General features: G+C 41.6%; 1 protein-coding gene across 10 annotated transcripts in view; it reads left to right on the forward strand.

Annotated features, from left to right (window-relative positions):
- MAP7D2 (MAP7 domain containing 2) overlaps positions 1 to 23,927 on the forward strand; it is a 128,196-nt gene that overhangs the window by 81,157 nt on the left and 23,112 nt on the right. For 5 of the 10 annotated variants that reach the window (XM_006116152.4, XM_006116151.4, XM_006116153.4 and 2 more), the window contains exons 4-9: positions 8,353 to 8,467; positions 9,359 to 9,457; positions 11,279 to 11,389; positions 12,826 to 12,948; positions 16,680 to 16,828; positions 18,083 to 18,210. In XM_006116152.4, coding sequence (XP_006116214.2) covers positions 8,353 to 8,467; positions 9,359 to 9,457; positions 11,279 to 11,389; positions 12,826 to 12,948; positions 16,680 to 16,828; positions 18,083 to 18,210 — 725 coding nt within the window. Of the gene's footprint in view, positions 1 to 8,045; positions 8,185 to 8,352; positions 8,468 to 9,358; positions 9,458 to 11,278; positions 11,390 to 12,825; positions 12,949 to 16,679; positions 16,829 to 18,082; positions 18,211 to 23,927 lie in introns of those variants that run through there. The other 5 variants (XM_006116157.4, XM_006116163.4, XM_006116162.4 and 2 more) reach the window with 4 other exon arrangements.

A 23,927-nucleotide genomic window follows, 5' to 3' on the forward strand; every position in this document is an offset into this window, starting at 1 on the left:
GCAACCAACTAACTCCCTTCCAGCCCTGCCCCCCAGCCAGGGCAGCATTCACCTTCCTTTGTTCCTCTCCATGGGGGGTGTCTGGCCACTGGTTCAACAAGTTTGGCATTACCTTGGCCTAGTGAGGTTTTCCCTGCTGGGTCTTGCTCCAGACAGCAGAGGTCACCACATCCCAGCAAGTACCCCCACTACGTCACACCATCTTGGCTAGTAGCCATAGCTAGAGCCCTGAGTGATGAAATTTCCATTGACTACTTGATCAGTCAATAAAGGATGGGTTGGGGCACTCGCTTTCCCCACTGCGCCTCTTCCTTTTAAATGTAATAAGAGGCAGCATTGGGGGGGAGAGAGGGGATAACTAGTCAAGTCACTACTTGATTACCCAATAAGCACATGCTTATCAGGTAGTCGACTAGTCACTTACATTGCTAACCCAGAGCTACCTGTTGGATTTCCACATTTGTGGAGGCTGCTGTCCTTTTTAACCATGTGCCGGGGGTTCCGCAGGTCAGTGCTCACCAGGCTGGGGTGGGGGAAGAGAGAAGAGAGGAGGAAGCGAGTCAAGCAGGGTCAGCACTCTGCCCATCCTGCAGTGAGGTTTTAGGACGCAGCTTCTTGTGCCCTTTCCCTGACAACAGTTGAGGGGCCTCCCCTGATGCCCACTCCATCCACCTAGTGGCAGGGGATGGATGGGGAGAAGACTGCTGTATGGTTATCTGCTCCACTATCCACGGATGTGGATATGAAGCAGATATCCTCAGACATGCAGGGCTCTATTTTCCATGAACTTATCTAATTCTTTTCCGAACACAGGTGCACTTTTGTTCATCAAAACATCCCAAGGCAATGAGATTCACAGGTTGACTGTGCATTGTGTGAAGTACTTCCTTAGGTTTGTTTTAAACCTGTTGCCTATACATTTAGATGGCTTACCCCTAGTTCCTATGTTAAGTGTATGCACCATCACAAACCTCTTTTAAGAAGAGTAGATGGTGATTTTAAGGAACACTGCAACTAACTACACTTGAACTTCTTTAATCTGGCAACTTTGGGAAATAGGTGATGCTGGATTATGGAGTTTTCTGGACCATGGGTGTTCACCATAATGAAGGGTAAACAAAGTCTGTAGGGGCAGCTAGCCAGTGTCAGTGCTTCAGTCATGTGAGAGTTAGGGGATGTTAAAATGCGGTTAATTGGCTAAGCAAGTGGCCAACGGAATTTTTTATCAACTACTCCATTAGTCAATAAGGGAAGGCAGCCTGGTTTGTGCCAGTCTGGGACCTTCCCCTGCTGTGGTTCTGCAGTTTAAATGTAATAAGAGCCGGGTGGGCAGGAGCCTGGTTTAGTCCTGGCTTGCGCCTGGCGTGAGACCTACTCCTACTATGTGGCTCTGCATTTTAAATGTAGGAAGAGCCTGCCTGCCCTCCTGGCTCTTGGTATATTTCAATTACAGAGCCTCAGTGGAGTTAGGTCCCAGACCCGGCGTGAGCCAGGATGGAGTTGGGCTGCCTGCCTGGCCAGAGCAGCCTCTGTTTGCAGCCAGCCTGGGCCACTGCAGACAGGGGCTGCTTTGCAGCAGCCTCCCCAACCCCTCTCCCCCACATTACTACCTCTAATAGAGGCATCAGCATGGGGGGGAGCAGGTGGCATCGTGGAGACGGTGCTGAGAGAAACTGGCTTTTAAGTTGGCTCCCCCCAGCACCAGCTCCTGCTCCTCCCTCTCCACCTAGGTTTATTAGTTACAGGTGTTCCCAGATCAGACACACAGATTAAGGAGGTTCAAGTGTATATACACTGTTTTGATTCTATTTAAATTCTCTTTTTTTGTTTTGCTTACTTTTGTGAACATTATTTTTTTCTCTAACCTGACAGCTGGTTGTTTGAAACAGTAGGTACAAATATTCAAGCAAGAACATGACCGTTTAAAGCTGTCCTTTTAATAAATTCCTTTTTGTTTATAGCTATGATAGTTGTAAAATACTCTCCAGTCTGAGAAAAAAATTAAAAAGACAATATTAACATTGTATCTACCATTATGTTGTGGTTTAAATGAACAAGCACTACAAAATAGGTAGATAGAAACATACGCAAAATCTAGCTCCCAACTGTAAGATCTTGGTAACATTATGGGATACATTTTGTATTTTTGAAACTCACGTTGGGAAAGGTATGCCTTGTTTGTTCTTTTTCTTGTGTGTGTAATATTTTGTATAGCTGAAAGGGAAGATCTTTGATCAATTTACTTGCATTTTCTATGCTAATGCTTTTTTAAAAAAGAGATAATTTTGAGTGATCCAGTGGTTCTGTTCTTTATACTGAAGAAACTTAAGTAGATGTATAGATGAGCTTTTGGAATGCAGAAATAAATGTTATATTTTCCTCTATGAACAGTCAATGGCTCTTTTCAGGTTTTGCTTATTTTTTATTTAACCTTCATGCAAAGCTCATGGAATATTATAGAATTGTTTTTGATGGCTCAACATGTTTGTATTGCAGCAGTTACCTTCACAATAGCTATTACATATTCCAGATGGGAAGTAGGCAGGAACAGTGTTTGAAATGTCTTTCAAGTAGGTGTAGGATCTGTAAGGAATGCATTTGTGTCCAACTGTTTAGCTATTCTTGAGAAAATAAATTGGATGTTGCAGTACTAAATCCAAATGTTTTTGCTAACTCAGCATTTTATAGCCTATGTTGATGTATATGTGTATTCGTTTTGTGAGATTTAATATTAAATCTGTGATTCTCTGATGAAAGGCACTATTATTTATATACTTTTTTGAGTGCTTGCTCATGTCCATTCCATGTTAGGTGTGGGTAATCACTACATGCACCAGTGCTGGTAGTTTTTCCCTTAGCAGTATTCATAGGGGACTAATTATGGCGCAGTATGAGGGGTGCCACTGCCTCCCCTACCCCAATCCTCAGTTCTTTCCTACTGCCAGTGACAGTACATGGAACATTCCTTTGCTCTGGCAAAGCTCTCTCCAGATCTGTTCACTCTGAGCTTTCTGCTGTAAATAGTTAGCATTAGTTCTGTGTGTTGTAAATTAGGGTTAGTGTCCCAGATGGGATTTAGCCCCAGAACAGGGCATGCTCGGCTCCATGAGGTTTAGGGGCTGCAACAACTATAAAAAGCCTAATTATAAATGCTTTTAGCCTCACACTAAGAGAGAAGGGGACATTAGGCTTAATGTCCTCCTAATGGAGTCAGCGCTGACGGCTGGAGTCAGCCTTGAGCGGACTCAGCCCACAGCACCTCGACTACAGCGCGAAGCACCCGGCCAGTACTGTCATTGGATGGGCAAAGATCCACCTCCCTGGCACCAGCCAGTAAAAAGAAGGTGGCTGGTAGAGGCAAAGCTCCTCTCCACAAGGGCAAGGAAAGGGCTGGAAGCAAGCCTAGACTCACGAAGAGCAGCTCATCCCCTCTAAGAGGGAGCTAGGCCCCAGCTTCAGTTGAGCAGGCTAGCCCTCCCAGGGACCCGCCTGCCACCTTGGATAGCATCTTGGGAGTCGGGCACCTAAAAATGTCATTGACTCTGGAGGTCATGTAAGCAGTGCAGGATGTTCTGTCCCTCCAAGTGCTGCCAACACCAGTCACCTCCACTCACCTCCTCATGGAGCACCCTGCCAGCACTCACCTGCTCAGAGCCACCACGCCGAGGATGTAGAGTCGTTGGCAAGTTGGAGCCTTCAGCAGTAGTCTCCGGGTTCTGAACATTGCTCTGTGGACCCAAAACATCAGTCGCTAGCAAGGGGGTGCAGGTCTGCTGAGGTGTGCACCACTCTTAGGAAAGTCTCTATTGGGACTCCCAGTACTGGTCCCTGACTTACCAATGTAGGTCGTCATTTCAGAGTCAAGGCACTGGTCATGTTGCTGCTTCTCTTCAAGGCACCGGTCAGGAAGATTTGGTATCAATAGCTGGGGTACCATCTGCTGTACACTGACACGGGTCCCAAGGATCTCAATACGATGGGTCATCACCCACGTACAGATCCTATTCAGAGCATGGCAATTGTCCCAGCTTGGACTTGGACATTTGGTTAGTCTATGGGTACGTCTAGACTACATGCCGCTGACGACAGAGGCATGTAGATTAGACTACTAGACATAGTAAAATGAAGCGGTGATTTAAATAATCGCCGCTTCATTTAAATTTACATGGCTGCCGCACTGAGCCGACAAACAGCTGATCAGCTGTTTGTCGGCTCAGCGCGATAGTCTGGACGCTCCCCTGCCGACATCAAAGGTATTTGTCGACCACCCAGGTATGCCTCCTGGGATGAGGTTTACCTGGGTGGTTGACAAATACCTTTGATGTCGGCAGGGGAGCGTCCAGACTATCGCGCTGAGCCGAGAAACAGCTGATCAGCTGTTTGTCGGCTCAGTGCGGCAGCCATGTAAATTTAAATGAAGCGGCGATTATTTAAATCACCGCTTCATTTTACTATGTCTGGTAGTCTAATCTACATGCCTCTGTCGCCAGAGGCATGTAGTCTAGACGTACCCTTAGAATGGTCCCGAGCCCCGGAATTTGGCCTTCCCTCCCGGGCTTCAGAGTCTAACCAGGAATCCCTGCAGGTAAGTCAAGATCTTCCTTCCATTGCATCGATCATCCTGGTGGCACCTCCGATTCTTACGACCCCAGGGACAATGCCATGGCTCCCCTGCAATCTGTGGGGCTTTGTATGGCCTTACCAGTGGCAAAAGGCAGTGTCTGTAGCCTCCAATAAACATTTGTCCATAGTCTCCCATCCACAGAAGATGGAGACCACTTTGCAAGGGACCCCACGGATGCTTCAAATGGTGGACAATGCCCCATCAAACAGGTTGCTTAAGTGGTGATGTTGGTCAGGCAAGCATCCTCCTCCTTCTCTCTTGGTGAACTATTGTGGGGCCTCCACCTACAATCTGCAAGGACAATGCAGAAGTTCTCCAGGAACTGTTGAGGAGGGTAGCCTCAAGCTTGGAGCTGGTAACTGAGGAATTTGAGGAGCTCTCCGGCACTCTGATCAATGTCCTCACCTCAGCAGTCCCAGCTAAAATTGTGCTGCCAGTGCATGAAGGGGGTGGCTAAGATCATTTAGGCCCTTTGGTCGCAGTGATGAAGGAGTTTTCCATTCTCTAATTGGGCAGAGCAAAAATACTACGTGCCTGCAAGAATGTACAAATATCTATACACCTACCTTGCCCTGAACTCATAGTAGTGTCTGCTGTCAAAGAATTGGCAAGGCAGGACCACCTGGTGGCTACTCCTAAAAACAGAAGCAAAGAAACTGGGCCTTTTGGGAGGAGAGGTTTATTCATTTTTAAGCCTGCATTTACAGGTGATAAATCATTAGGCCTTCTTGGGACGCTATGATTTCAACATTGGGCAATCTGTGACTAAATTTGCAGATACTCTCCTGCAAGACCCCAGAAAACAATTCCAGGCACTACTAGAAAAAGGACAGGGAGTCACATTAGTGGCACTGCTGGTAGCTTCTGATGTGGCTGGTTCTGCAGCACAGACTGTGGCTTTTGCTTGTCAACTGAAGTCCAGCAGTCCATCCTGGACCTTCCCTTTGATGGCCAGACTCTGTTTGCAGAGAAAACAGACAATAAGTTGCATTGCCTCAAGGACTCACATGGTGCACTCAAGACACTGGACCCGTATGTCCTGTGTCAGCAAAGAAATTAATTTAAGCTACATTGTCTCTACTGACTATGCTGCTGGTGAGAAGAGAAGTCCTTCCCTAATAGAGCCAAGGCCTATAGGTGCCGTCAGGTCTCAACACAAGCTGGCTCTGCCCATCCTTAGTATGGGTCAAATGTAGTATTCTGAGGGTGTGCCGAAGGGCAGCATCCCTGCCACTGTCCTGGATTCTGCCCATCTCATTTTCTCCCGTTCGCTTTCTTTTTTCCTTTTGGCCTGGGTTTCTATAACCTTGGACCACTAGGTCCTCAGTACTGTGGTGCAGGGCCATTCCCTTCAATTTGTTTCTACTTCTCTACCCCATCTTTCCTACCCATCCTGCTTCAGGGAACCCTTTCATGAGAATATACTGCAGTAGGAGGTGCAGAGCCGGCTGCAAGTGGGCGTGTGGAAGAAGTCTGTCTAGACCTCAGGGGAAAAGAGTTCTACTTGTTGTTTTCTAATCCCAAAGGTCAAGGGTGGTCTGAGAACTACCCGGACCTGTGAGTCCCAATAAGTATCTCAGTAAGTTGCAGTTTGTGTGGTCTCCTTGGCTTCCATCATCCCTTCCCTGGGTCCAAGAGACCGATATGCCACCCTCAAATTGAAGAGTGCATGCTTTCATGTAGAGTTCTTTCAAGAACACAGATACTTCCTCCCCTTTACTGTGTGATCATCACATTACCAGTTTGTGTGGTGCCACCATTTGGCTTGGCAGTGGTGTCAAGAATGTTTACGAAATGTTTGGCAGTGGTGATGGCCCATCTCAGGCATCAAGGAATCCTCATTTATCCTGGTCCAGCAATGGCTGGCTATGGTCTGCACCCCATCCATGGATCACCTGGACAAGATTGTCGCCATTCTGCCAGATGTATTTACTATGATAGAATGATGGACTGACCCCAGGACAGTCCTAAATGGAGTCTCGTTTGTCAGCCTATGCTCATCATAGTCACTGGTACTGGATGTCTCCAAAATTGGTGCGATGTGAACACAAGGTATGTGGTCTCCAGAGGAGCTGTTGTGACATATAAAGGTGAAATTGCTTAGAATGGTTTTCCTGGTGTGCACAGTGTTCCTCCCGCAGCTCTCCAGCCATGTGGTTTGTGTGTTGATGGATGTCATGGCCTTGATGTATTACATCAGCAGGCAAGGAAAAGTGCTCTTAAAGATCCTCTGTCAAGAGGTGCTATGTCTATGGGAATTCTGCAGCCAACATGAGATCTGTCTTGAGGCTTTTCATCTACCTGACGTCAAAAACATGCTAGCCAAGCAGCACATCTGGGGACAGGGGCATGTGACCCTGTGTGCCCCTTATGCATTGCCTTTGAAGACCAGTCTCCTCTGCCAAAGTGAAAGAGGTTAATGGTAAAAAGGTTCGTGATTAATGTCAGATTAATGAGAGTTAGTGATTCAATAGATTGGCAGGATTTTGAGATTGGGTTGGGGCTTTGACAGGGATGAAAAAGGGAGATAATATGGCGATCAGGGACAGAGAATTCAGAGCACAAGAATCCAGTGTGTGGTGAAAAACAGTGTGACCAAAGCAGTGAGTAAAAGAACTTGATCCGTAGCTTCAGATAAAAAACAAACCAATGAATGATGGCTAAGCAAGTGAGAGGCTGTGCAACTGGATGGATATTTAGCATGGAGCTGAAGTGGCCAAGATTGAGAGAGGGCAGTTTGGAGGAAGTAAGGAAAGAGGATCAGGATCATAGGAGGCAATAGATGCAAGAAATAAGTAGAGGTTAAAGAACCAGATGATATCCCTTGTGAAAGGGAAAAAGAGGAAGAAAATAAAATGCCACCATCTCTAAATCACAGAGAGAGCGCATTGTAAGGGAAGGTGGAAATGGGCATGGATGGAGGAGGAGTCAGGCTTCAGCGAGGGCCAGGAGGCGGAGGTAGTGGGACAATTACTCATAAATTGGCAGTTAGAGGTGGATTGCCAACTCTGCAGGATTGTCCTGGAGTATCCAGGAATTAGGGATTGATCTTTATTTAAAGATATTATGTCATGGGATGACACATCTGGTTCAGTCAGAATAGGCGACCATAGAAGTAATAGGTATGTGTATCTATATTGCACCGTGTATCTATATTGGACCGGACTATGCAACTCCGATCAAGATAAAGACACTCTTAAATGTCTAATTTGTAGACGGTATGATGGGGGACAGAGGGATTTTTTTTTAAATAATATAAATGTCATCCTGCAAATACAACTTGTTTCTGGTTTGAAGCGATCATTTCTCTGTACAGCTAGGAGGAGCCACTGGCAATCTAGCTTTCTAGCTTTAATACTGGAGGAGAAAAACCTGAGGCTTGCTTAGACAAGAAGGAGTTAATGCTTGTCAAGCATTATTCTTATACAAATTAAGTCCAGAGCACAGCAGCAGACTCACCAGTGGGAGCAGATGCTAGGCAGTGATGCAACCTGTGGTATTTACTTAGGCCTCTGTAGTGACCTCAGTGGCTTGCAAACAAAGGATACTTCTCTGTGAAGGTAGGTAGGCATACTGGTACCTTCTGTGTTCACTTGTTTTCCTTTTGTTGATAACAGGTTCTTGTAATAGTGCTGTGTGGGGTGACAAACCATATTGATCAGAAAAGCGCAGGTGAACTGAATTAGATTTTATTTCTCTGTCTCAATTTTTTGCAACAATTTAACCAGGAACGTTTAGAAGCCATGATGCGTCGGTCATTAGAACGTAGTCAGCAGCTGGAACAGAAACAGAAGCGATGGACCTGGGGAGGAGCACTGGCTGCAGGCTCCGGAGGGAGAGATGGTAAGTGAAACAAGCTGTCTGCATTGCAGAGCCTGAAGTGGAGAATGCATGAGATTAAAGATGGAAAGAAGGTACCCATTTATAGCTATTGTGGTGTTGTGAGGATTGTTGATATGTAGCACGAATAAATGCTTTGTAATCGCTTACCAGGTTTCCTGTCTATGGTATCTCCTGGGAAGAAAGATCATTCCTAAGTTGGTGAAAGCAGATCATTTCAATAGAGTAATCAGAAACTGTTCTGGGAATCACAGAAAATGCTAAAATAAAATTTAACACCCCCAACTCATTTAGCTCCCTACATATTCACAAAGGGGTTGAGTATTGACCAAGCCTTTGCAAAAAACAATCTATTTTTGTCACTGTCGCTTCACAGGGATTTCTAGATGATTATGCAGCATTCACAGTTAAAAAGGATTTTTCCACATACTTTTTGTTGTTGCTCTTTTTGATTTGGCTTCATAATTATTTCATAATCAACCATGAATTGCTTTTACCTTTTAAAAAGCATATATCTTCAGTTTATATCATTAAAATGAACTGGGTTTCCAAATGGACTGGCTTATTAAAAACAACAAAAATCCTCTGTGCTCAGATGCTGAAATAGGACTGCTGCTCTCATCTAAGCAAAGTGTAAATATGTTTTAATTGGCCACGTTAGAGCAAAAACATTTTATTTTATTTCATTATACAATTTTCAGGGTTTATTATTTAAGGAATATTGGTAAAGAAATATACCTGCAACATAATAAAAGCATCTCTTGTGCTTCTACAAGCAGACTCGTTATTTTTCTAGTATAGCTTATAGCATGATTTTTTTTAACCTATTCGGTAATATCTTTCATCTCTCTTTGCGGTAATATCTTTCACCTCTCTGATTTTTCTGCTGTATAGGTGAATCAGAAAATACCCCACCCCCTCTCCTAGGTTTAGCTGCCAACACCCTTCCTTCAGACCCTGTGACCTCTACTGCTGCTGCTGATTCCTACAATGGTATTTCAGAGAATCACAGTACCATAGTGTCTTGTTTATAACTGTTCTAATCACTTAAAACCATTCACTGATCTTGTCCTTCCTAACCACTGATTTTCTTATTATTTCAGTCTGGTACTATTACCATTAAAGATGTGGAACAAATGTCTTTTTTCTTTTGATTTTTGTCATAGTGAAGCAATGCATGCCTTGCATTCCAGCACAGTGGAGACATTTCATAATTTCACACTAACTATGGACTTGAATAACTCAATAAATTCACATTTTTGTCAATTTGTGGGCACGGATATATGTTTTTGTAATTTTTTGTATGTATGTCGTTTGAGTAGCTTGTTTAAGACAGATTTAATAAGGGCAGAGGTTCTATTTTTTAAATATTTCAGTTATATAAAAAGAGTCGATATGGAGATAGCATGTCACCATCATGTACCTATTCCGTCCAGTCCCACAATCTACATTCAGATACGTTAAAAATTAGTAAGCATTGTTATTGTATGCTGAAGTGTTTTGGACATTGTAATAATGATTATGAATTCTGACTCTAAATTTGTCCTTTGACTTTATTGCATTTTGTTTCATATGTTAAATTAGAATTTTAATTTCAAAGGACTGTGAAATAGATCTTGTATGTCTGGACTAGGAATGAATTATGCATACTGGTGGGTTGTTGGGTTTTTTTTAGTGGTGTTTATTTTTGACTTCAGCTGCAAATATATTTGACGTTTTAGAAATCTAGCACAGCCAATCTACTCGATCTGTTTCTTCAAAGATGGGCACAGTGGTTAGGCCAGCAAAATGCATGAGTAACCAGTGTGGTGCAAATTATGTACAGGAATCTCCAGGACTTACTTCTGGGTAGACATGGGTATACTCAAAGTAGTATTTATGTACAAATAAGTGATTTGCAGGTTTGTGTGCATTTTCTGGAAGCAACCATTGCACCTGCATTTTAAAAATGTGAAAATAAGGAATTGTATTGCTTATGTAGTTCAAAAGGCCAAATCTTGCAGGTGTCCCATAGGCAAGACTTCCACTGTTGTAAGTGGGAGTCATTGTTGATCAAGGACTGCAGAATTTGGAACGTGAATATGAGTTACTAGCTGAGACTTTTTTGTTGTTGACAGAAGAAACAAATTTTTTAAAACAGACAACCCCTTGTAGCTTCTGACCATAACATAACAAACAACATGTCCTAGTTCACTGTGAGTAAATAGGAATAATTATCTAGATAACTTACTTTAGCAAACAATATTGCAACCAAAATAAAAAGAAATGTGAACACTTGGGCCAAAACCAAGTTACTGTTTTGAAAGTTTTTTTGCACGTGATGGTAAAGACTGCAATGGTGCTGTCATTTCCTATACATGCATACATTAGTGTTGAATATCTTGAGTTTTGCATTAGAATAATACTTGTGAGATGTAGCTCCTCCAGACTGCAGCTGAGAGAGGTCAAGGAAGAGCTCAGATTTGTTATGTTTGTGTTGCCTTATATACTTTCTTCTTGTACAAGAATTGCATTTCTTTCCTTGATACAATTTCATTCATTTGGATTTAGTGTTAAGTCTCTTGTTCCTGGCATTGTATTACACAAGGGCATTGTAAAATTGAAATATTAAAATCATAAGTGGAAAAATTGTATCCCAAGCTGTATCCTATCAAATGCCGGTATCTACAGCATTTGGAATAGGATTACCTGCCCTACGTTATTCACTGCCCCCCAATGAATGACAGGGTCTATGAGTACAAAATGAAAGGTTAATTTTGGACGCATTCAGTAATGTAGTATGAATATAAATATCTTTAATGCGTGTCTCTGCAGCATGTGACAAACTTTCAGCTTCTACAATGAATCTGCCAAAGCAAATGGAGTCACCAATCAGTAAGCGTCTCTCCTCCTCCACAGCAACAATAACATATTCCCCTGACAGAGGCAAGTGAATATGCTGCTCAGTCTCTCTTATCAGCATGAACTCTTCTGTGTTTAAAACGTACTTTCTTGTCCATAGATCTGCTTGTAATGTTTGAGTTCTTTGCATTAATTGGTTCAAACATTATTAAGGTTGTGAATTAAATTTATCAGTAAGAGTTCTTAAATACATAAAAGAGCTTTGTAACCAGCCTAGGATTAATGCTACCATGTTGGGGATTGCCAGCTGCATGTGACGAAATGTTGCATGGCAGATATAAGACTATGCCATGGAGAGCAAACTGCACCTTCATGTAGCTGTTTTGTATGCTGGTTATCTGTGGTGTTGTGGCTGAATATTGATGAGGAATGGCAGGATAGTGAAAATGTTGGCCAAATTAATGAAAGGAGACAGATTAGGGTTGGGTTTTTTGGGGGGGTTTTTTGTTTTTTTGTTTTTGAGATGTGATGGTTCACACTCTGCACCTTCAGTAAATATGAGGATTATTTAAACCATAAAACACAGTAGCCATTTCTTACTGGTTGTAAATCATCTCGTGATGCACTAAGAAACCAGGCTGTGCACAACATGTAATTGCAGTAATCCCCCAGAGATGCATTGCTTGTGACATTAAGCATATTAAGAAACTATATTATTGGGCTCAGATGTGAATGTACTTACTGTTATTGACAAAAGTTTATCGTTGTGAGCCAGTTGGAAGTTGTCATTTGTGTCAAGGGTTCTAGAGCCTCTTAATCTGACTAAAAGGCCTGATGTATGAGAGCTCTGCAGATGATGAGCACTCTGCAAGATTACACCCTTTAGAAAATATTAACTGAACTGAAAATACTGAAGGATTTGTCTCTTGGTGAATTGTTTTTTAGAACAAATGAGAAATATGTTGTCAGAGAGAAACAGTAAACATAATTCATTTTAAGAGTTGCCTAATGAATGTAGTGATGGGTGGCTTTATAAATGCAGGTAATGGGAATTTATTTATAAATGTATGTAGTCATCTCCCATATTTAAGAGGAGGAAAGACATAAGGGTACGATGGATAAAGATGGTTTATACAACAGTGAGACTGCATTTTAAATGATTCCCAGTGTTCTGAGCACACAAACCAGGAACTGCTTTGTCATTGGGGGGAAAAAAGCAAACCTTTTCATGCTGAGTCATGAACACGACCATTTTGCAAAAGTCTTCTATATAAAAACAAGTTTAATCTACTGTATTTATTACATAGGCTGGAAAATAATTTAAGTGGTTTAAAATGACAAAAAAACAGAAATCTCCTTTAGAAGAGCATTACATTTAAACAGCATTTTAAAATCACAAACAGGCTTTTTTTTTGTTCATTTTACTCTATCATTTCACTAGTTTTATTTATTTTAAAAATTGTTTTTGTTTACCTTTTGCTTTTATAATTTTTTTTGTTTTATTTGCTCCCATCCTTCAGCTCACCGCATGCACCTTAGTCCAGTGGAAAACTTTATTGTTTCTCGACTGCTGACTCCCACAGAGTCTTCTTTAGCCAGAAGCAGAAGTACATTAATGCTTTCTGAGCAATACAGTGATTCAGGTAAAAATGAAAATTGTGCCATTTGAAAATGTTAAGGTATGTGTTTAGCGGCACTTGAAAAATTGTTTAAAGAGATACTGCCTGTTATTTTCTAACCTAATTTTTTTCTCCATTTTGGGTAGTAATGTTTCAAAAGCATGGAAATATTTACGTCTACTATTTTGTCCTTTTCAGTTCTTACCTTTATATATAAGAAAATTTGGTGACAAGGTCTTCAATTTGCTAACTAAATAAAATCAATAAGAAATTTCAAACCAGGGAGGAATAATTGAGAGATGTCAATTTTTTGACCTACATTACAAAGTGACCCATTTATAGAGTTAGAGAGAGCACGTAATGTAGTGCTCTTTATCTTGAACACCCAAATAAAACCAAAAATACAAGTTAGCATTTTAAACATGTAACTTCAACCATAATTATTTTATCAGGGCTGCTATTATTTACTATAGAATCAACTTTGTCTTTTTAAAGGAACAGATCATAAAAAGATTTTGTTCTTCGATATACTTAGAAATAAACTAGATGCATAGAGTGTTGGGTATTGTTGGAAGGCTTGTTCCTTCACCCTCCCACTTCCCTGGTCCTTCTCTCATGAATTGAGAACAGCAATAGTTGAAGTCCAGAGATGTAAATAACTCTGTTTATTAGTGTTAGCTTCCAGCAAGCTTGAATCCAGTTTCCTTTCTTTTCTTCCTCTGTTCCCTTGTTTTTTCCCACTTGCTTTCTATTTGCCCCTAATATACATAGCAATATTTTCAAGTATACCTTAACCCTGTGGTATCCAGCCCGCTAGCCCAAGTGGCTATTTGGCTAGATTGAGTGTGGCTAGTTGACTTGAACAATGTGGCTATTTGGCCAGTTGAGTGTGGTAGCTTCAGAACTGGTTGGACACCATGGCCTTAACCAATCATCCTACTAAAATTTAACTGACCAACTCTAACATATTGTAACATGATTATCTAACTGATTTTATCCCCCACCTTAACTGGTTTACACTCAGCAAAATTAATTATACAGGAGACAAACAATCAAATAACCAGACAGAATCATAGAGATAAACAATAGAGAGTTGTGAATTGGTTCGCTGCCAGACAGAAAGTTATCAGACTAAGTTTCTAGGTTCTTCCCTTTATCTGACATAGATAATAGCCCCAAACTGTTGGAATGTGCCTTATTTCAATATGAACACTTTGGACTGGTTTGGAGTGTGCCAAAAGCCTTAGCTTAAGAACAAGGCCTCAGAGAGAGAAACTGTTTTTACATAGGCCTTTAGAGGCAAGCCTGAATATCTGTGTCGTAACAGCTATCAGCTGTTGTAATGATGAATATATTGATATAGATGTGTAAACTAGAAATTAACAGAGTGCTAGCAGTTATTTTGTCTTTTCTATATGTTACAATCTAGACCCTTAGCATCACAAAACTAAATCTGGCACCAGTCTTACTGACTTTATGCATATGCCTAATCCCATTGACTTCAATGGGACTACTCAGAGGCACGCATTTGCAGAATCAGGACCAAAAGCTGGAAAAGTTTTGTGCACCTCTTTTTTTAAATAGACCTACTGCAAATGAAAATACTTTTCAGGACAAAACTGTGATAAGATACAACATCACTGTCATCCTCATATGATGTGACTTAAATGTATTCATGCTCTAACAAAAGTATATTACAAAGAAAAGAGACATTCTCTTTCCCTTCACTTTTTCTTTATGGTTTATAAAGCTGGAGTGGACTCATTAAAAGATTCTCCAGATTTTGTTTCTACATGAAAAATACTGTATTTTGGAAGTTAAGATATACAGTATTTTAGCTGTGGGAGAATTCCAGATTTACTGTTCACAAAGCAACTATCTAAAAGAAAGCCAGCTCAGAAAGTCGCTGTACTCTGCTGTTAATAAAAGAAGAAATGCTAAGCCAAAGAAAAAGGGTGTTGCTTTTACTTCAGAGACACACAGAAATGTAGGACTGAAAGGGACCTAAGTAGGTCATCTAGTCCAGTCCCCCTGCATTGAGAGGAGACTAAATCTTTTATGGCTTCCTTATAACTTATATAGAAGATACCAAACCTAAAAAATATTTTATGTTTTGCCTTTTCTCACATTCTTCCAGTTAATATATTTTTTTCACATGTGAAAGGTGCCCTCCATATTACTAAAGAAATTAGGGATATCAACGAGTAGTCAACTAAACGATTAACCGATAAGCCTAAGTTTATCAGTTAATCTTGCCAACTACTCTCATCCTTCCCCCCCCCCCCCCATGGGGGTGTTGGGAGCAAGAGTTAGTGCTGGGGGGAGCTGGCTTAAAAGCCTGCCTCTCTCCCCCATGCTGCTGCTTTTACAGAATAGATGGCAGTGGGGGGGAGAGGAGGCATCTCCTGGAGCAGCCTTGCTGCAGGCAGAGGTTGCTTTGCGGTAGCAGTCCCTGTCTGCAGGGGGTCTGAGCTCTCCGCAGACAGATGCTACTCCATATCCCAAAGAGCAACTTTTGTCTGTGGGGAGCTCGGACCCCACCACAGACTGGGGCTACTGCCACCCCGTACTGCTGCTTCTGTATCAGAGGCAGCAGCACGGGGAAGCAGGCAGCTGATCTGTGAGGGGAGCTGGTTTTTAAATGGACTCCCCTTATAGACTGGCTCCCCTGCCCCCCTGTGCTGCTGCCTCTGATAGAGAGGCAGCAGTGAAGGGTGCCCGGGGGTTCTTTAGAGATGAGGTTGAGATTGCACTGGCTGCTGGCCCTGCCTCTGGGGACTATCAAATAGTCGTGTAACCAACAATATTTTATGCGGTTACATGGCTATTCAATTATATGATAGCTAACATCACTAAAAGAAATATGAGCAAAACACAGAATATCCTCTTTTCACAAACCTTTGTTCAAATTTCAAGTAAAAAAAAAAAAAGATGAAAAAAGGAGGGGGGCAGAAAGCCCTGTGGTTGTGGCATCATGATGCTTATACAAGTGAACTTTCAAATTCAAGGCTATGTGTAATAACACTAACTGCATTTAATATGTGCACTGTAACAATAACTGTGCACTTGTATTAAGTGCACAATTATTATTACTGTCTCAGACCAGGTTTTTTTAGGACTCATGGTTACATCTTTTGAAAGCTCCAGCTTGATTTGTGTGATTGAGACCTTGTCTATGCTTGACACACACTACAGCCAAACAGATGCTGCACACTGCTGTAGTGCTTTAGTCCAGATGCTTACTACTGCGATGGGAGGGGGTTCTCTCATTCATGTAGCTAATCCATCTCCCTGAAAGGCAGTCGTCAGATTGACAGAAACCTAGCACCTAGCACTGTCTTCACTGATTCAACTATGGCTATCCTATTAATCTTTTAATAAGTATTTAATAAATGAGATCGGTGCTCTTCAGAACAAGGGGGAAACAAATCACAAAATCTGTCCTTACAAATTAATTCAGAATTTATATAGGTAAAAGAGAGAGACTTTAGTTCTCAGGCATTTTATGGGCTTTTAAAAATTGACTTGATTTTATGGTAATGCTTTTTAGTGATAGCATTTTTGGTAAATGAGACAATTCTGCACATATGCAAAAGGCACAGATTTAATGTGATTTAAATATCCTTTTAAACAAACCTTTAATAATGTCATTTGCCATGTCTAACATTACAACATAAAGTTGTGCTGTTTTCTCCTCTCCCCTACTTCCTCTGTCTGTTCCCCTTCGCTCTTGCTATTGTACTATAACTCTTTAGTATTCCATATCTGTCCTCGTGTAGCACCAGCTAGTCCTCTTAAATCTCCCTACAAGCCTTCCCCCACCCGAAGTGCAGAAAGGAAGAAGGCAGCATCAGCTTCCACATCTGATACCATGAAAGGGGCAACTGCAGCTGAAGTCACAGAGGTGAGTTTAGAACATGTTTTAATTGCATTCCTGGACAAAGTTGTGTTTCTTTTAGTTGCTATATTTTATTATTATATGGTACACCTTTTTTAAGAACAGAAAGCAAAGCATTCATGTCCATTTGTAGTTCCATTCTCTTGCCAGTCAGCAGGTTTTTAATATCTTCCCAGATAGCAATGTGGCCTCTTATTAACCAGCATTAGTTGGAATGACATTTTTGTATTCAGAGAATCTACATTTCTGGCAGTGAACCATATTGTCTGGATGGGCTGTGTCTTGTGAAACCAGTACTTCTGGGAATGGGTTTATATCTGCATTGAAAATAAAGCCACCCTACTAGTGAATTGCCAAATTTTCCTTATGCTCTGGTAGCTAATGTATTGGCAGCATCTCTAATTTATACATGTCAAATTTCACTTATTTCTGTAAATATCATTTTAAGAGGAAATGTATTCAACATTTTCACTATTGACAACTATACGTTTTCCATAGAGCCATAGAAACATAGCTTAGCCTGAATGTTCCTCGTCCCTACATAGCATCTGAGAATAAGAAGTCAACTTTTCTGCCAAATCCCATGGGACTGCCATATTTCTTGTAATAATTGATAATTTATGGTGCTTGGTCCTGCCATGAGTACACGGTACTGGACTTGATGACTTTTTGAGATCCCTGAGGTTCTTTCCAGTTCTATGATTCTATGATAAGAAAACATGTCTGTGTAGATGTAGACGTCAGTAAGATTTAGTTGCTTTTGAAAATTCTACTCGATTCCTAGGCTCCAACAAGGGCAGTGCCCTTCTGTACTGTTCCACTAGTATTTGTTTATGGTCTGAAAGATGTTATTGCAGCAGCATATACTGTGTGTACAAGACATGAAAATATATATACGTTATGGCTGGTCCCCGAGTTACGAATGGTTGATTTACGACTGTTCGCATTTACGACCAAACCTCCCATTAAGCGGTCGTAAAGGCGATCCCCGAGTTACGAGCGCAGTCGCAATGTAACTCAATGGAGTCCAACTTACAAACATTTCAAGTTACGGCCAAGAGTGTGGTGCATAACCCGTTCGTAACTTGGGGACCGGCTGTATTTTAAAAAGATCTTGCAGTTCAGTTGTATATTGGAATTTAGTAAACTTCCATTTTATGCAAATATGTTGTGTGTCTTTCTGTTAATTATCTATCTGTATCATTGAAGCATTGCTTTTAATTAGAAGCTAAACAAAACCACCCGAATTTCTTTTTCCAGTCTGAGAAGATAAAGAAAGAAAAGCGATCCCCAACATCTGTTTCATCATCTGGCCTAGGATCTCCTCTGAGAAGGTCTGATTCTCCTGCAAGCATGTCTAGAAGATCTGCACCACCTGCACTATCGAAGTATGAATATTTTCTCATTGCTTCAGTACTTTCTGATAATATCTTATTTCCATAGGAAAACATTAACTGCTCAGGGGCGTCCTTAGAAATTTTGATTAAATTAAGATTGTTTTGAGTACAGGCAGTCCCCGGGTTACATGGATCCGACTTACATTGGATCCCTACTTACAAACGGGGTGAGGCAACCCCGCACTAGCTGCTTCCCCCCAGCAGAACGGGGAGACGCGAAGCTAGCGCCCCCCCCAACAGACCAGGGAGATGCGGATCGGCTTTTCTCAACAGACACCTCAGCTTGAGAATAAAGGACTGAGGGAAGTGAGGTGTGGGAGAATAAAACTGAGCTCTGGAGAAATGTTTGGCTAGAGTTTCCCCTACAATATGTGCCAGTTCCGACTTACATACAAATTCAACTTAAGAACAAACCTACAGTCCCTATCTTGTACGTAACCCGGGGACTGCCTGTACTCATTTTTTATTTTATTGTGTTAAATGGCCTGATAACATTTCTCTTTATCTAATGTAGCTGGAGTCGAAATACTTTAGGTTGGTCGTGGTGCCAATTCCACTGTAGGAGGTCGACAAGAAAAACACTCCTGTCAACTTCTCTTACTCCTCACGATAGCGAGGAGTACAGGTGCCGACAGGTGTGCCCACAGTGTTCAATTTAGTTGGTCTTTACTGGACCTGCTCAATCGAACCCCAGAAGATCTATTGCAGAGCATCGATCCTCCGGTAAATAGGGATGTTACATACTGTGTAATTGAATAATCATGTAACCACATCAAAGTTTAGCAGTTACATGGCTACTCAATTGTTCCTAGAGGTGGGATCAGCAACCAGTGTGCTCCCAGCCTCACGCCTGGGGAGCCCCATGCCCCATGTATCGGAGGCAACAGAACAGGGTGGCAAGTGAGAGCTGGTCTGTGAGGTTTAAAAACCAGCTCCCTATGCAAACCGGCTCCCACCTGCCACTCCGTGCTGCTACCTCTGTATCAGAGGCAGCAGTGCAGGATGGCAGCAGCCTGTTCATGGCAGGCTCAAGCTCCCTATGGACAGAGGCTACTCTGCAGCAGCCTCCCCTGCCTTCCCTCCCCCTGCTTTCCTCATCCTGCTGCCTTTGATAGAGGCCCAGACTTATCTGTTAATTGTATAGTCAATATCCCTACTGGTAAATGGAGACGTGACCTAAAAAATTGGCTAGAGTACAAATACAAACATTAGTCTGCCCCTTTTTGAACATATTTAATGTTGCAATTTCTGTTACTGATTATGATAGTCTAGTCCACAAATTTATCACTCTCCATTTAAACAAATTTATCCTTAACTTCCTTATAACTTCATCCTTTCTTCCTTTACTTCAGTGTAATACTGTTTGAGCTGATTACTGCTAATAATAGTTCTGTTACCCATCTCCTCTGAGTCCCTTGGAATATTCATGCCTCAGTCTTATCCATCTATGATATGATCTCCTTTTTCTAAATAGCATAAAGGAATTGTTTTTAACCTTGCCAAATCCTGATGCCATGTGAGTCCAGTTTGACACACACCCATCTTGAACCACAATAACAAATAACAATCCAACCTTCCCTCTCTTTGAAACTTTTCGCGTGTAGCCCCTTCACAGAGTTTTGTGCATATAAGTTTAGTGTTGGTCAGTTATTGTAGGGATTTCATGGAGATGTTTCTAAAAGCAATCTAGCCCTTGGCACCGTGGCTATGTTTCTGCTACAAGCTAGGAGTAGAATTCCACCTGCTTGCGTATGCACATTTGCATTAACTCCCCTGGAGCTAATATGAGCATAAACAGCAGCATAATCAGGGTAGCACCAGTAGCGGGAGCGGAGGCACCGTTGAGCCATGTTGAGTACAAATCCTCCTGAAACTCATATTCAGCTTGACTCAGTGATGCCACTATTGATGCTACTGTGTACCATGGCAGTGTTGTTGTTTATACTCATGAGTTAGTGCAACTATGTATGCATAAGCAGAGGAATTACACCCCTGCCTTGTGGTATAGATATAGCCTGTATGGATGCACATTCTATCTTCCAGAAGACCCCAAACACTCAGCCACAAAACATTCTTCCTTCATGTTTCCATCCTGGGTTTCAACAAAATGTCATATATTCAGTATATAGTAAAGACTTGTATGTCCCAAATGTTGGACTTACATAAATTTGGACCGAGATAAATTCATGTAACATTGAAGAATGAAAAGGCAGCTCTGCTGCAGAGGACCCATTTTTAAGCATCATTTTGGACAGCTCAGGGAAAACTGGGGCTCAGTGTGTATGATGGCAGTCAAACATGTAAACAAAGAATTAGTTGATAGAAAGGATATGAAAAATTTCAAATAGTATTATAAAAATGATGGTATCTCTTAAATGCTGGTATTCAGTAACACTACAATCACCCTATCTCAAAGATATACGAGAAATAGAAGCAGTTCAGGAATGGGGGAGTAGTGACATGGAAACACTCCGGGATGAGTAGAGGTAAATAAGAAGGGACAAGTTAGAAGGATGCAAATTAATGAATGGTTCAAAGTGGGGGAATAATAGGAGCTGATTTACCTTTTTCATATGATAAAACAGGAGGACATTGAATGAAATTGAAAGGTGCCACAAACTTAGAACTCATGAAGGAAATATTTTAATTTGCTATGTTCTTTAATATAGGTAAGTGGTTAACATAGGACCAAGGAAAGATGTTAGATTTTTTTTTTAAATGGGCACTTATATGAATTAAGGATGTTAAGGAGAGGGTATGTGGCTAATTGTGTAGTTGATACAATTTCCAATGACTACATGATTAGTCAGTAAGGGGAGGTGCTCTGCAGAGCCATTGGGGGGGGGGGGGAAGGGACAGGGATTGCTCCCGGAGCTTGCACGAGCTGGGACTGAACAGTCCTGGCTCATGTCAGCTCTGAGACTGCTGCAGCTCTGCCTCCCTTTACTACCACTTTCCTCCCTCCCCCCCCACCGCACACTGTGGAGATGGTGCTGAGGGGGAACCAGCTTTTAAGCCAGCTGCCCCCAGAACTGGCTCCTGCTTCCCCCCACTTGCTGCCTCTGATACAGAGGCAATAAGAGGAGGAGCGAGTAGTCAAGTAGTGACTTGACTGCCAGATAAGCCTGGGCTTACACCTCTAACATGAATAGTAAGAACATCCACAATTACATTTAGACAAAGGCTGAGTGAAATGATTAAAAGAAAGGTGTTTATTCCCCTAAAAGGACAAGATATACACCTGGAGGCATTCTGCACCAAAAAAAATAAAAATAAAAAATGTTCTGCACACACTATTTTAAATATTCTGCAAAATTGTACAAATTTAATTTGTCAAGATAACACCACATAATCATGTCAGTTTCTATTCTTTCGGTAATTTATTTCAAAGTACCTGTCAACCAGTATGTCTATAACACACAGAAAACCAAACTGGGGGGAGGGAAAGGGACAGACACCCGCAACCAGTCTCCTTCAGAGCCCAGCTGTGGGGGCCCCCAGCCTACACACCTGTACCTTTCCCCCATCAGGCCTTAGCTGTGCCACTGCCCAGATGGCTGCCACCTCCTGCCCACCCCATCCCAGAGCCCAGGGATCCAGAGGGAGAAAGAGCCTGATGCTCAGTTCCAGGATTGTGGAGAACTTCCTGTACACCACCTTCTCTTTCTCTCAGGGCATGCAGGGAACTGCGACTGCCAAGAACCCTTAGATCCCACTCTCTTCCCCAACAGTGTGTTCTATGTACCTTCCAAGCTAGGCTCTTCTGTGTCCAGCAGCCCTAGTGGCACCTAGCAGCACTTCAGCCCATTTCTGTGCAGGAAATGAAATTCTGGGTGCATAATGTTAATTTTTGCAAAATTCTGCATTACACAGTGGCACAGAATTCCCCGAGGAGTACAAGGAGACTGAAAGAGAGTGATAATATGGGGAGGAAATAAATAAGGTACCAAAAGAACACTAATTAGAAGACAAGACAAAGTATATAAAGTTGTCTGAAATTACATGAGTCTGGAAATGGCAAAAAGCACAGAAATGTTTTTAAAGGATAATCTTAACTTACTTAATATGGAAGTCTGTTAATGGGCAGGGAAGTTGACAAAGTGGGATAGCATGGCAAAAACAAGGAATTATTTTTAATTTCTCAGTTGCCAGTGGATATTGATTGTTTTAAATGTTGACCGCTTCCAAGATGCCTCCCCTGATCAATAATACTTAGAACTCTTAAAGCTTTCTTCATCTTCAAAAATCTTGAAAAATCAGCTAATTTTCAAAATATCCCTCTGAGTGTGGGAAGATAAGTATTGTTATCCTATTTTATGGATAGATAGAGTGATTAGGGACCACTTTGGGCTTGCCTTTACTCATGTGAGAAGTTCCACTACACTCAGTGGGACTACTTGCCTGAGTAAAGCAAGCAGGATTTAGCCCTAATTTTTTTTTTTACCATAAAGTGTAAGACATAGATGGAGCCAGTACTGGGGCCAGGAATAGAAAGCAAAAGTTTTGGTCCAAGTCCTCTGTTCAGGCCATTAGATTCTCTCTCAAATCAGGGAAGCATGTGGCCATTTTAAATTATTGTTCCATTGCAAGTTTTTCTCTGACCTTTGGTCTGCCTGTATGAAGAATTCCCCATTTCTTCTAACTTTATTTGGGCCCGACCATAGTCCTCCTGGTAACAAACAGGCCCCAACCTATTCAAGTACCTGCAAATTTTCATATTTTGTAACATATTATTTTCTCTAGGATGCTTGATGTACAGTATATTTTTTTAAAAGATGGAAAAGTGAATCCAGTGATGATTCTCTGTGGATTGTCTACTTCCAGACCTGACCTGTATGTGTCTGGCTTCTGTTGCTAAATCAATTTAGATTTTTTGCCATCAGTCAAGCTTACTATGGCCCAGTCCTGCAATTTGATCCATGTGGATGGACCTTTATATCTGTGCAACATGTTCTCCAACCCAGCAGGATTCTTTATGGGCTCAATCTATTTTCATGGATCAAATTGCAGGATCCATATATTGGATGTGGAATGATAATAAGATCAGTTAAAAAAATTGAAAAAAATCCCTACAAGATCCCACTGGAAATACCCCTGTTCAGTGATTAATTCTTCATGTACAGTTATATTTTTAGATCTATCCGTTAGCCAGTTTTTAATCTATTCATTAGGCTACCATGATTTTCATTAGGCTACCATGATTTTGTCTTGACTGAGGGTGGGAGAGAAATAAAGAAAAGACACATACTCCGTATTCTACAATATTTACAGTTTACTTCCCTCAGAGATAGCTAGCAAACAGAAGGCACTCATGCTGAGATGCTCCAGTTTCAGAGCTGTGTTGACTTAATTGATCAGGTATTCAGACAAGTAGTAAAGCCAGGCAAAGCTGTGTTGGGTCAGGCACTACTGGAAATGAAAGGAAGAAATGAACCAAACTCTGGTGTTAAGGGGGAAATTGCTTCCAAACATTTGAGAAAGTATTACAAGTTACGAACTGTGCAAAGCAGAAATGTTAATGCCAATCCTTTCAAAAAGGAAAACCTGGAAGTATGGCAGTCTCTTGGATTTGAATTAAAGTGGGCATGAAACAAACAGGATGTCAGAGCAGTTCATTTCTGATTTTAATATCTTCCTTCTAATCTATATGGTCTTTCCATTCACAAGCTAATGTGAACTTGGCTTTTAGAACAACAGATTGTTCTCTT

The sequence above is a fragment of the Pelodiscus sinensis genome, chromosome 1 (genome assembly GCF_049634645.1).
Source record: "Pelodiscus sinensis isolate JC-2024 chromosome 1, ASM4963464v1, whole genome shotgun sequence".
Classification (NCBI taxonomy): Eukaryota; Metazoa; Chordata; order Testudines; family Trionychidae; genus Pelodiscus; species Pelodiscus sinensis.